Source organism: Rhea pennata, chromosome Z (genome assembly GCF_028389875.1).
Source record: "Rhea pennata isolate bPtePen1 chromosome Z, bPtePen1.pri, whole genome shotgun sequence".
In the NCBI taxonomy this organism is placed as follows: Eukaryota; Metazoa; Chordata; class Aves; order Rheiformes; family Rheidae; genus Rhea; species Rhea pennata.
The window spans coordinates 28911858-28926126 of record NC_084702.1 but is presented as its reverse complement, the minus strand read 5'-3'; the positions used below and the strand labels follow the sequence as shown (position 1 = coordinate 28926126).

The 14269-nt window shown below is 39.7% G+C and overlaps 1 protein-coding gene across 1 annotated transcript in view; it reads left to right on the top strand.

Moving 5' to 3' along the window:
- Nucleotides 1–291: 291 nt before the first annotated feature.
- The window catches only part of SLC28A3 (solute carrier family 28 member 3), a 38035-nt gene continuing 24057 nt past the window's right edge, over nt 292–14269 (top strand). The window contains exons 1-3 of the mRNA XM_062600483.1: nt 292–348; nt 8276–8377; nt 12660–12742. Coding sequence (XP_062456467.1) covers nt 292–348; nt 8276–8377; nt 12660–12742 — 242 coding nt within the window. The remainder of the gene's footprint in view (nt 349–8275; nt 8378–12659; nt 12743–14269) is intronic.

Below are 14269 nucleotides of genomic sequence, written 5' to 3'. Positions count from 1 at the left end.
TTGGGCTAGCCTAGCGAGATACATGCCTTTGGGGGCATGCAGAAATCCTCCCCTCTTCTCTGAGGAAACATTCAATTCACTCTCCCAGCGGGCCAAAAGGGGCTGTTCCAGGGGAGCGAGAAGGTGGAGCCACGGAAGGGTGAGAGCAACCTGAGAGTGCCTCCAGCTAACCAAACCTCAAGTAGTAGGCACTGATCCTGTGGATGAATTAACCAGATACTGGCTGCTGGTGTCCTGTGCCACAGGTAGCTTGTGACAAACACCCCAATCTCTCCTTCCCATGCTAGGCACATGGAGCTGAAGGAGACTGCCCATGACTATTCAGGAGTGCACAATTTGGCCTTCCAGGTAAGCTCGTTTCCATTTTCTTTCTTTTTCTTCTCTCTCTCCTTTTTTTTTTTTTTTTTAAGGAAGGAGGAAGGACTAAGAAACCGCGAACAATGCTCTAGTTCAGCATATGAACAAAGAAAGCAATTTCTGCTTTAGCCCGCAGATCTTTTGCACCACCCTGCACGTTTTGTACTGATGTCCTGCCAAACTACCAAGCCTCTTGTACAAAAAGCCGGAGCACAATTGACACATTTATGAATAGGCTTCTTTTACTGCCTTCTGCTGCTCCCAACTATATTGGTATCTTTGAAAAGTCTCCTGACTCAGTAATAATCCCCAGGCCAGTGGGTCTCACTACTAACACATCTATTTATCCAGTCTGCACTGAACAGCTGTATCAGTGGCTGCTCTTCCTGAGGATTGCTAATTTACAGTTCTGTTGAATGGGAGGTCATTGGTATCCAGCAGACATCTATCTCGTCAAAGCAACATATATTACCAATATAAGGAAAATAGTCATATAAGCACACTGGGGCAAATCTTTTCTCCATACATGCCGCTGCTCAAATAAGGCAGATGTTTGTGGAGCCACTAAGCATCCAGCATATTATGGAACAACAGTGATATCCAAACACTCTATATCAAGAATTCAGTATTCATTTGTCTAGAGACATGCAAGGGCAAGACTGATTTGATAATCTGCTGGTTAGGGAATATTTGCGGAAGGCAAGAGATGTAGGGTCAAGTCCCTACTCCAGGCAATAGTTAATAATTCATGCAAAGTGGGACAGCTTCAAGGGGAGACAAAGATAGCTCAGAGATAACATAATAGTCCAATGACTGGGCCTATCTCAGGGTAATCAGAGCACACTCATCACACTGCAGCTTCAGAGCAGCAATTTGAACTTGGGCCTACCTCAGTCCAGGGGATGGAGATCTGAGAGGGCTTCAACCTAGCTGCATCTGCGCATGAAATAAGTGCCTAAGACACGGCAGTCAACTCCCAAAGTCTGTGCCTACAACCCTGCAGAGTAGAAAAGCACCTTTCTAGCTGCAAAGGCTAGGTGCCTCATGCTGTTGGATGGTCTGAATTTAAATATCACCTCTTTCCACAGTAATCTCCATGAAATATAGTACGGTGACAGTGCTTCATCCCCTCTTTTATGTATCTAGCTCACCTAGGCAATGTGCAGGGAATCAGGCACTTCACCTCCCGCCCAGCCCTGAAAGTGACAGAACCTCTAAGTCCCCTAGGAAATAATTCAAATGCTGAATCACTGAGACTGGGCAATGGTGGAATTGGGGGCTTGAGGCAAGTTTTCTGGTTGCTTTTTTCCAGAAGCACCAGAAGGGAATATCCACATAAATAGTTATGTAGTCTACCTCTGACTCAACAAATAAATGATTCCCTCAAGAAGATGAGCAGAAGAAAATAAATAACTTTCTGCATATATAAAACCAAATCATAGTAGAAGCCACAGAGAATAAAAAAATCTCATCAACTCTTCCCATTTTCTTGTACTCAAGCTTTTGTTACATGAAGAACAAACAATTTTTTTTTTTTTTTATTCCAAGGCATGGTGTCATCTGGTATTTTCTTCTTCATTGCTCAGGTACTAAGCAACTAATCTTCCCTGAATGATAAAATATAGAAATGTTCTGGAAAGGAATTAAAGTCATTTTAAATAGCTGTGTGGGATTGCACTCTAAATGTACCTTCAGATGTACCAGAGCTGTTTAATGATTAAACTACAAAGTGATAGAAAAAAAATACATAAATCAGGGATAAAGTAAACGCAAGTTAGGTAGTTTGTTTTACAAAGTAAATAACACAGCTCTCAGTGTTATGCAAAGCAGCTCAGTGCTAACTAGTGATGAGTTAAGGATCTTATCAGAGTTGTATTATACCAGGAAGGCATCATGCCTGCTGTTGTGGAGAAAACCAAACAGGATGAAGAGATAATCATATTTACTAATTACAATCATAATTACTAATACATAGTAATCGTCTTCTTGCCTGTTCATACCAATATTCAAAGGGGAATAACGTCTTGAGCTCTTTCCAGCTTTCACATTGGCTATAGATACTAAAACATACACACCTTTTTATGATGGAACAGGATATCCTCTGCACCACAGAAGCATAAATCTTTTTCATCTGGATTGTAGTAGGCTCTCAGAAATTAGTTATTCAGTGTTATTTTTCAAAGAGGATGTGCTGTCCATCTGCATAGTATTGATTTCTACTAAAGCCCTCAATTACATTTTTTTTAACTTTTGATCCTACAAAATATCTCCTACTCTTTCGCATGCTGCACAGGTGCCACTAGAGCTGTTAGAGGAATAACCTCAAAAACTGCAGGTCCCGTATTATTGTCTTTGGATAATGCCAGTATCTGGGAGACTCAGAAGCAACTTCCTTACCTCCTTTACAGCTTACTGGGTCTCAAAAGAAAGCAGACAACAAAATCCAAATGTACAGCTCTAAATATCATTGTCTGAGGTTAGGGACAGCTCAGTTACTAGCAGCCACTCTAAAGCATACAAGAAGAATGAGGTTGGTGCATTACAATGAGTAGTTGCATTGATTTTAAGATATGTAATATAAAACATATGCTAAAATTTCCTGCTTTGGTTGTTACCTCCAGCTAGAATTAGCAGATTGCTGTACTGTTTCTACCAAGACATTCACACTTTTACTATTTTTATTCCCCTAAATACATGACAAAATGTAAGGTAACTAAATCATTACAAGGTATGCTATCCACTTAGTCTCATCACTGTTTAGCGGCCTGTTCATATTAAGTGTGTGCATGCCAAGGCAGTATACTGTGCCTATATCTGCAATACTGTACATAATACGTGGAGAAACTGCTGTGCCGTTTGCTTTCAGTGCAGTTTGGCTATCGCCTCCCTGGTGGTGCATTGCAATAGTTGTCCACAGGATTTCCTATTTGGGAAACCCTACAACACTAACAGAAACTCTAAAACTGCAGTTGGATTAACCTAGCTTGTGTTTAGTCCTCGTTTAAGATGTGGAGGTTTTACCTAATCAGCTCTGCAGATTCAGATCTCTGCTAATGATGACATTAAACAAGAAGTCACACTTATCACTCAAGGAATGGTAAGACCTGCCTCATAAAAGGAAATAGCAGGGCAGAGAAAATTCTCAGGACTGACTTTTAAAAGGAACTTAGAGTTAAAATATAAACTAAGTAAAATGCAAAGTGCAGATAAGAGCTAATAAATATTTATTATTCCCTGAACTCTTGTTGTCAGTGTTACGGTGCATTAAGCAGTCAGAAGCGGTTACTGTAGCAAAGCACTGTGAGCTCTCAAGAAGTTGACCCAGAGAATAGTTGGTCCCCTTTGAAACTCTACCTTTTATCTGTTCTGCGTAAGAACACAGGTATGGCCATAACATGCGACTTTCACACTACACTCCCTCCAAACAAGTTAATATACCCTTCAAAATGCCTTTCCGCCCAACCCCATCTCTGTTTTTCTCCCTGCTTCACAGCTTACTAGCTATTTCTGACTGGGTAATTAAAAGTATATATGCTATTAAGAATTTCTCGTGGAAATCACTGCTGTAAAGTTCCTTTGAAATTATGAAGCATTGCACTGTATTCCTTCAGCAGATCCAGTGAGGAAAGTATACAGTCCTTTCTCACAGTTCCCAAATTTGCCTTCTGAAGACAGGCTTGTTTTCCAAAACCATTTTAAATTTTCTTTTTTTCTTTCTTTCTTTTTTTTTCCTACTGTCACATACTACTCAATCTCTTAAAGGAAATAAAGCGGAGCATATCTGTAGGGTCTTTTTTTTTGCTCAACCAGAGTAAATACTCCTTGTGAGAACCATTTTCAGGATTTTTGTGCTTGTCATCCTCCTTGGGTTACTACATGCTGTCAAAAGATGTTTTGAATGCCACAACTAGAGAGGTCATGGACTCCTTGTTATCTTAGCAAAAATGCACAGTTTTTTTTTTTCTGTTTCAGTTTCTCCAGATTTTACTTTCTGCCTTTCATACATTTTGTTTTCTCAGAAAGCTTTCCTACTGCTTTTCTTAAGGCCATCTTATGCCAGACTGTCATTCTGACTTGCTCATTCTGCATTTCGGGATATCTTAACATTGGCTTAACATCAACAACTTAAGCTTTTAAAGAAAACATTAGAGGTGAGTGAGCCTAATTTGCAATCACAAACACCTCATGTAGAGTTAACCAGTTGAACTTAAAACTGTCAATATATTTTCTTTACATGCTGTCTCTACAGCTTATTTACTTCAACTTAACACAAAAGCAAAGAACATTTGTCCGTCCTCCCCAGCAGTGTTGACCCTGCATACTGAATGTTATCACTTGGCAGGAATTTATGAACTTTATGATTATTGATCAAAAAAATTCCTCCTCAGTATTTAACTTGTATTTTAACTCCTTCAGAATCATGACACTCTGGTTAACAAAAGATAGCACATTGCAGGGGGGGGAAGCTTAAATAAATGATTTTCAGTTGGACAGAATATTAAAAAATAGGAAATTTTTGAACTGTAAATCAGATAGCTTCGTTTCAATTGACTGAATGAAACCCATGAAATCCAATCAGGTGGTTTAAAACACAGTTTTCCTTTGGAGCATCTGTTTTCCTTAACTGCTCTGACACCTCTCTCCAGAATTAATGTATTAATCCTTCCACCACAGCAGTTTAGGCTGTTGCCGGGTGCTCTGTTTTCAAACAGCTGATCTGTTTTCATCACCGAATGGAAGTGGCTGGAAAACCATCTGTTCTAGCAAGGATGCTGTTGTAAAATGTACAACTGAAAATCAGCAGTAACAGTAATGCTCACTTTGTAAAACTAATTCTTCTCCCTCAAAACCCAGGGAGGAAATAGAAGGAAAGTTCAAAGACTGTAGTTACGCAAAAAGAGTTGGCAGGTGAACTCCTGCTCTATAGGAAAACAAGCAAACAGTGAAGAAACACTTTGCTTATAAATACAGACTAGCTCCACACCCTTGCCATTTAATCAACTAAGTGCAAAACTGATGAGTAAAAGTACAGCAAATGGAGTGTGAAAGCAGAAGCTCCACTGCTTAACACTATTGTATCACCAACACTGCAAGTAAACAGATCAGTTCTGTAATCGTTTTCACACATCTTAGAGGGAGGAAGTTCTTCCCATCCAAGCTTTTCTAATTTTAAGTTCCTGCTTGCTTAGGTCACTGGGGATTGAGCAGGTTTAGCAGCAACTTGGCACGTTGCTGGTTCTGGTCTGTGGTCTTAAGACAGTTAGCTGACTGTATTGCCTGGGGGTTAAGCTTTCTGCTGCAATGCTTCCTTCTGCAAAGATTTCCAGGGAGGACACAAGAACCAAATGTAGGAGAAGCTTTTCTACCATTTCTAGGGGCTTAGGTAAATGGTAAGCACAGATAGTTTGGCATTTTATTACGGAGTTTTTTCCACAAACTTAAAAAAAAAGTAGGAAAAAGCAACCAGCAGTTTTAAATTGTTGTCTGAATATTGTTGTTCTGGTAAGAAGAAGAAACTCTTCGCATGCATTTCCACTGAGCAAAACACCACAATGTAAAAAGAAGGATGATGAAACTGTCCGTGAAAAATCACCTGCAAAATACATGAAAATACTCAGCTTCATAGGACTAGTGTGAAGACTGTTTTAGTCAGCAAATTGTCTCTCACTTCAGTAAACTTATCATCAATATTGGAATATGTCATAATGGAGTGAGATTGGCTGAAAATAACACAAATTTTTGCAGAAAATAACACAAATCTACCATTCTGCAAGCATGGGTTTTTAGAGTTCCAGCAATTCCTGAATGCTCTTGCTGATTTTCCGTTACATAACTCATCCACTCATGTGTTACAATTACTCTCTGCATCAAAATCCTGTGTAATGGGAGAGTGTCAGGAGGATGGGGCCTGACTCTTTTCAGTGATGACCAGTGACAGGACAAGAGGCAATGGGCACAAGCTGAACCGCAGGAAGTTCTGCCTGAACATGAGGGGGAATTTCTTCCCTGTGAGAGTGATGGAGCACTGGAACAAGTTGCCCAGAGAGGTTGTGGAGTCTCCTTCTCTGGAGATATTCAAGGCCCACCTGGATGCAACCCTGTCTAACATGCTCTAGGTGACCCTGCTTGAGCAGGAGGGTTGGACTAGGTGATCTCCAGAGGTCCCTTCCAACCTTACTGATTCTGTGATTATTGTGGTTGAGCAGCATGTTGGACAAGATGTTTTCTAGGGGTCAATTCCAACATAAATTATTGTATGCTTCTGTTGCTAGCAAAATGCAGTTGGTGTGTTTGCTGTGTTTCCCCACGTTCACAAAGAAAAGTCCTAAGAAGTCTCTGCTTTTACTCATTATGCAACAAGCATAGAAATCTTCAAGGAGACTATGTGTAGGCGTGGATGTCAGTTACAGAACTTCATCCTGTGGAGTACTTATAAGATACTATGTTACAGTGCTACAACTGAGCATAGCTTCTTGAGTTTGTTCTTTCTTGTTATTGTTGTTTTTGTATCTTATGGACTGTTTATTAGAGGTTTCAACTGTGGATTGTAGGGACATCTGTAGTAAACTCTTGAGATAGCATTGTTAAAAGGCAGACTACTAACAGAGGTGTTTTCTCAAGAAGAAATACTTTCTTCCTAAGGGAATATAAAGACACTCTTAGGTTAAGGAAAAGAAACTGACATCTGCTTTTATCAAGGCCATAACCAACAGCTACTTGTGAATCTTTCTTTTTTTTTTTTCTCAGATAAATATGATCCTACAAACAGCTTTACCAAAATAGTTTTTTTTTGTCAAGATTGAAGTCACAATCTTTAATCTTAATCTGTTTCTGAAAAGGACTCTCATTGCTTCTAAACTCATATTTCCATTAAAGGGCAACATTTAGTTTATGTCTATTAATATTGCTTATTTCCACCTTTATCATTCTTTATTATGATTAAGCCTATTTTGTATCATTCATTTGCAAATGTTCATTATCCTAGGTGGCTTAGATATCTGATTTTAGATGACTAATTCACCGGTACCATTATCATGCAAATAATGAAATATTGTAGGTAATAAAAGTCAGTGAAAAGACCATACTGTAATTGATGCTGTAAGAAACCGTTGAAATATGAAATATTTATATCAATTGGGGAAATTACTTCTCTAACATTTTGTTCAAGCAGCTTTCTCACCAAACCAAAATAAGAAACAGTCATTCAAGGATCATTAAAAAGAAGTAATGTCTTCTTCAAAGAATTAAGGAACAAAAAAGCTCATCTTAAGAAAAAAAGTTGTAGAAATAGTGGTCAGTTATGTCTAACAGAAAAGTGCAACTCCTAACGCACTCCATTAAAAGGGCTAGCACAGAAGCTTAATGTGACAAAGCTAAATGCTATCTTTTCAGATACTCCCAGGGTTTTAATTCCAGAAGCAGTAGAACTACATATTCCAAAAAAAAAAAAAAAAAAAAAAAAGAAAAAAAAAAAAGAAAAAAGAAAAGAAAACAAACAAAAAATCCCAACACTTTTACTCCAAAAGCATTACTAGATGGCATTTTCTTGAACAAAGCTGCTAACAACAAGGCAAAGCCCCAAAGAGTATAGTTTTGCCATTGCCAGGATGGTTGTCTGTAAACTCATTAAACCAGTCTCCTGAGGAAAAGGACAACACCAGGAGGAGAACCTAATCTGGCTTAAGAAAACAGTAGGTCCACATTAGTGGAGCACCATCCTTGAGTGAGGAGGCTTTGTTTCATAGTGGTGGGACTGCAATGCTCAAGTTTTGTACACTGACTTTCGAGCTCTTCCGTATTAGTAAAGTGAAACATGGAAGCACAAAAATCATAATATAAATGAGTTTCTAACGCACATGAAAGAGGCTTTCAGATCTTGATTTGAACGGATACAATTTTTGATCTTGTCACATTCCAGAATGACAGCGAGGATGTGGATGTTCTATATCAAGCAAGTCCTAGGAACAATTCACAGAGAAACAAAAATTCACAAAATGAGAAAACTGTGCATGCTAATAAGGTGAGTTTTTCTTTTTTTCTTCTGACAAGTAAAAAGTAAACAATTACTGGAATAATCTTGCTTAAATTCGGAATTGCAAATTCAATGTAAGTGATGAGTTTTGATAATACATCCAAGACAGTTATTTTAACAAAATCCAAATCTGATTTAAAATTCATAAACTGACAGGGAAGCCAATTCTGTTCTCAAAAATCTATTAATAAAAAAATAAAAATGAAAATTGACAGGACACATAGGACTCAGAAAAGTATTTTATAATGTCATAATGGCTTCAAGCAAGAGACAAAAGAGGCATCAGAAATGATGGTCAAAGGAGTTGACATGGAAGCATTTTCTCGTAGAAGACCTGGCAACACTGATTTTAGTGATGCCAGCTTTCAGATAGGGCATAAATACTTACTAAATACTTGTTCAAATTAAGGCAGTAATCATTCATCCAAAAGGCATTAGTTCTTCACTAGGAATGCCTCTGCTCTCTTCCTGGTTTCCTCCAAGCCGGCATGATCTTGGATTTACAACAAAGGACAGAATCACTCAGGAAAAGATCACTCAGGCTACTTCCAATATGCTCTCCTGGAAAGTGAACTGGGATCTGAGATCCTAGGAGAGGAAAGTGGCAGACAGTGTCGAATATCAAGAAAAACATCAAAAGAGAAAGAATAAAAGGACTGTCAGAACTGTTGGAGGCTGTTGAAAATAGAAAATAAGTCACAGTCAATGAAAATTTTAATTTTAATAAAAAATACCACTCTCTGAAAAAAAATGTTTAATAAAGTGTTCAGCCAGTACTTTGTGCAAATGCACTCGAGATATGCATATCCACACCAAGAAATTCTCAGATGCATCATGGCCAGAAGCAGCAGCATTTATTTTGGGGCTCTGGAGCAGACCAGAACAGACTTTATGTCCCAATGGCAGAAATCCCTGTGCTCCACACAGCCCTCAGGTCAGTCTCCAGAAATGGCAACACAGCTCAAGAGCCAGAGCTGGCATCATATTTGGCCAAAGAAAAAATGAGAAGAAAGGATAGAGGGATAGTGTAGTAGTTATCACGTCTGCTTTACATACTGAAGGTGCTGGGTTCAAGCCCCAGTGGAACCAGCATGAGGAAATCTTCGAGATCTCCAGAGGTCCCTTCCAACCTTACTGATTCTGTGATTGCATTGAGTTTTTATTCAGTTCCTCCTTCCTTTATGTATCCACATCAGACAGAAAGTGGCATTTGAGTTTGGATTTTCTTAACTCTTTCTTTATATAGAAGGAGGAAAGCAGTTGTGACAATGAAACAGTAGTAGTAACGCTCTAGGTGTATTTGAATACATAGTCAATAAAGTGAAAAGCCATGGATTGGTACTGTTTACATTGAATCAAAACAAAGAAATAGGTTATATTCTTGATATAAACTCTTTGAAAATAATCTTTTCCCCAGCTTTCTGCACCTGGAAAATATATTGAAGTAATGTATTGCACAAATTCAAAGAGCAGGGAAGTTAAGCTTGGATAGCCTAAGATGTACTGCGTAGAGTATTCTGTTTATTGCTCCAAGAAGTTTTACATGCAGTGTAAAATCACGTCATACCCTATTTTGGAGATACCCTTCCAAATTCTGATGAGCCAGCAAAGGCCATGGATTTTGAGGTGCCATCTGTAGCGAGAAAATGGTGCCAGGGATGGTCACAGCCACCTGAGAGTTTGGAGGCACAGGTCTTCCACCCAGTGGCCCATCTGCTCCTGGTTTATCAGGTAGCCTTGAGATTTCTGCACCTACAGATTCAAACATCTGAGAGAAGGGCTGAGATGCAATAGAGCCCCAATATAAGCTTGGGAAAAAGTGGTACTCCGATGCCATCAGCACCCATTGTCCCTCAAGAGAGAAGTCCACCTCCTACAGCTGCTGGGGAGAGGCTTTGGTAACTACAAAAAACACTAGCAATTCAGTAGGCAGCAGCATCTGCATTTCAGATTTACTTTATTTCCGCTAATAGCAACGAGAAAGAAATTAAGTCTAGGGACAATATAGCCATAACTTACAGTGCAGCTCCACCAAGTCAACTCTCTCCCCCTTCTGAACACTTAAATTATCAGGACTGAGAGATTTCACAGAATCACAGAATCAGTAAGGTTGGAAGGGACCTCTGGAGATCATCTAGTCCAACCCCCCTGCTCAAGCAGGGTCACCTAGAGCATGTTAGACAGGGTTGCATCCAGGTGGGCCTTGAAGGTCTCCAGAGAAGGAGACTCCACAACCTCTCTGGGCAATCTGTTCCAGTGCTCCGTCACTCTCACAGGGAAGAAATTCCCCCTCATGGTCAGGCGGAACTGCCTGTGCTTCAATTTCTGCCCATTGCCTCTTGTCCTGTCGCAGGCACAAGTTCCTCTCTGCATCGTGCTGTACTTTCTCAAAGAATAAACAGCAGCCTCTATGTACAAATTCCTACTTGCCACCTCAATTCCTGGCCATGTTTCCTTCCTTTGTTAGTTTTGCCTTTGAGCTGTTTCTTTTCAAATCTCCCACTAGAAACCAATTTAGGACATTCCAGGCCTTTCAGCAGAGTCTGTAATGTACACCAGCAGAAAAGCCAAACTGAAAGGAAGGGTTTTAGACATGCCTATGACACATCTTGATTTATGAAGCTATTTCAGGAATACAGTTAGCATAAACAATAACACAGAAAAATCTAAACTCACCTAACATGGAACTGCTCCAAATAGTTGGCCAAATCAGACCATTTTCTGTCTAGATAGTACCATATAGTCAAAAATGGCTCGATATGCGCTTAGGAATATACAGCTTGCGCAGTATACACAGTCACGATGTAGTCTACAGCCACACATGGCATAGTACACAACTGGTCGTGCTGCTCCATTTCAGTGTTAAAACAACATGCTGAAGCAGCGAGGCACACAGAGCAAGCAGCGACGGCGCTTCCAATAAGGCAAAAATCAGTTAATCTGTTATTTTCAAATGCCAAAGAATGCCAACAGTTAGTGCTGTTAGGCCCCTGGCCACCTCCTGGTGCCCCCAAAGAACCCTGCAGTGAATAGTAAGGTCCACAGAAAGTGGACTGTGGAAGTCATCGCCCACCATTCACCCACATAGTCAATTACTGGGAATGGGAGCACAGGAAGTAATTCAAGGTGAGGTAAGGCAGACTCTTTTTTGCATCTGTACTGCAAATGTTGCACATTGCCAAACGGCTTAAGAGGACCCTTGTTCTGAACAAGGGCAGTGGTTGAACTTCGAAGATAGATCAGGCATTTGGCACAACATCAAGACAAACTACTGTATTAGACTATGTATACATAGTGCAGGGTAAGATTACAAACCTAAAATGAGTAACCAGGAACAAGAGGAGAAATGACTGATTTCCCTAACAACAGGAGTTACAGGTTATGGAAAAAAAACATACATCCATTACTTTTTGCCAGGTGCAGAGAGGCCACACAGAAAGACTGCACACTCTGACTTGCTCTATAGGCACAAGCTGCAAGACCTCCAAGCAGGCTCCACACACGCAAAACCTGCAGCAAATTAAAATGGTTAAATTTTAGACGTGCTTACATGGAGTAGATTAAGCTGTGATTTTTCCTAAATTTTCAATACCGTCAGATCTAGGTGGATTGTGGCTGCAAAAAGGTACATTCCTGATGAAAACAGGCCATCTGGCCAAATTTCAAGTTTCTGCTGCAAAGCCCACAGATGCTAACTCTCGAAAGATTGCTGCAACAAAAGCCTTTGCTTAGTAATTTTTCTTTGGAATAGATTAGTTGGGTCATTTGATTTTTTTTTGAACAATATTAAAAAAAAATGCAACCATTCTCCATAAATTTTAACAAAATTGAAGTTTTGCAAAGAGAGAAGCAATGAAATTAGGAGGCTGTTAACAGGAAGCACAGAGCAACCCAGATAAGCCAGGACTCTTCCAGCCCCACCGACAACGCCCGCTTTTAGTAATTTAGGCAAAAGCATTCTGCACTGGGATCTTTTCAGCTCCAAGTAACACTGGCATTTTCTTCCTTTATTTCCCCTTTAAAAATTTGTTGGGAGCCCTGGGGAGGTTCGTAATTCAAAATGCTGACGATGACTTGACAGCCGTGGTTGTCTGCTGGTACTGCCTGATGCCAGTGCCGGCTCTGGTGCCGGAGAGGCGAGCTGGAGCAGGGTGAGCGGTGTGGAAGGGAAAGCCGTGAGGCAGCACCAGCCATCTGCCCGCGGGAATCTGTTCTTTCCAATGTTGCTGAACAAACACATTCACAGTGTCGGTGCTGATCTGTTTTCCAGGAGGATGAATACATCAATATTGAGAGCGATCAGCCCCAAAACAAACCTGACTCAGTAGGTGAGGAGCAACCACACATAAAAGGGTAATGTCTGTTTTTGGATTAACAAATTTTCTGCCCTCCTTGTCCTGCAAACAGTTGGCGGCATTTCCACTTTTGGCACAACCACCAGAAATTTCCCTGCCACATCCGTGTGCTACACAGATCCTCATACTGCCAATATTTTGTACAACACAGAAACACAGCGTTTTTAAAGTTATTCTATCTTTTGACTGACATGTATGATTGTGGAACTATGCTTCTGAAACCTTGAAAATTAGAGGAATGAGGGCTTTTTTCTTTTTCACATTACCTGTGTTACCAATATTTCCACAAGTACATTTTTAAAGAGAAGCCTTAAACAGTGATCTGCTGCAGAAAATTAAAGATTCCCCATTGTCCTACACTTTTCTCCTAGTGGAAAATAACAGTAGAATTGATGTAAAATAGCCATTTTGGTGTAGCAGAATTTTTACACTTTGTTAGCACTAATACCTAGCGACCACAAAGTGAAAGCACACATCTACATTTTACTTGAGGATTAGTTTTTGAACAAAAAACTACAAAGCTTGTATAAGACATTCTAAAAACTGAGATAAAAATAAATTACATTTTAATGGCCCTAACTTGTATTTTTCTGTCATATTAAAATTTCATATAAATCTTCATACAAATTATACTGTTTTCCCCAGTTTTGCTCTTTATTATACACACATGTTGCCTTAGTTTTGATCTTTTAATCAGTTGAGCAGATTCTAGGAACTCACTTGCCAGATATCCCAAATTAGTAATCTGTTTCATTCAAAGTGAACTACTTGAATTGATCTCATTCCTGTAAAGGTGATGCATTTAAATTCAGAAATAGCACTTTTATTTACACTTTAGAGTTGTAGGAACAGGACTTAAAATACCTGAGAGTTAACATAATGGGAATAACTAAGGTTGATTTTGCAGGGCTTTCTTCTTTTCTGGGGGTTTTGTTGCCATGGGTTGATGAACCCTTTTTAAACAGGCAGCTGAAGAAACCTTTGCTCTGCTCTCTAATTGCACTGACACTACAGCTTGGTCTGTGTAGCTGGGTTTTGTCTTGGGGGAACAAGGGGTTGTGCGGAGCACCTGGCAAGGGCAATGGTGTCTCTCCTAAAGTATTTTTTGTGAGTTACCTCTTAAAAGCAGGCCCTAATATGACCTGATGTTTTCCTTGCATCCGCTCAGAAAGGGGCATTCACAAAGCATCCTGTAATTTCAAATGCATCGCTGGTTTGATTCAACAGCTGGTACGGCCTGTTGTCTGAACCACAAACCCTACAAAAGATCGGTCCATTGATAGCAACGATGTGGGCAAGGTGATGTTCAGTTACAGACTCTACATGGACCAGAAAGAGTGATTTCTGGGTTGCAGAACGAAAGGAAGAATATTGTTGGTGTATACAAATATTTCACCTTAAAATTCTTTGTGTGCTTTAACATCCTCAGTTAAGAGAAATCTATCAGTTATATGTTGCGTTTTAACCTTATAGGCTCAATGTTTTGAAAGTAATGTTTACTTAGTAAACTAACCAGTTTTATTAG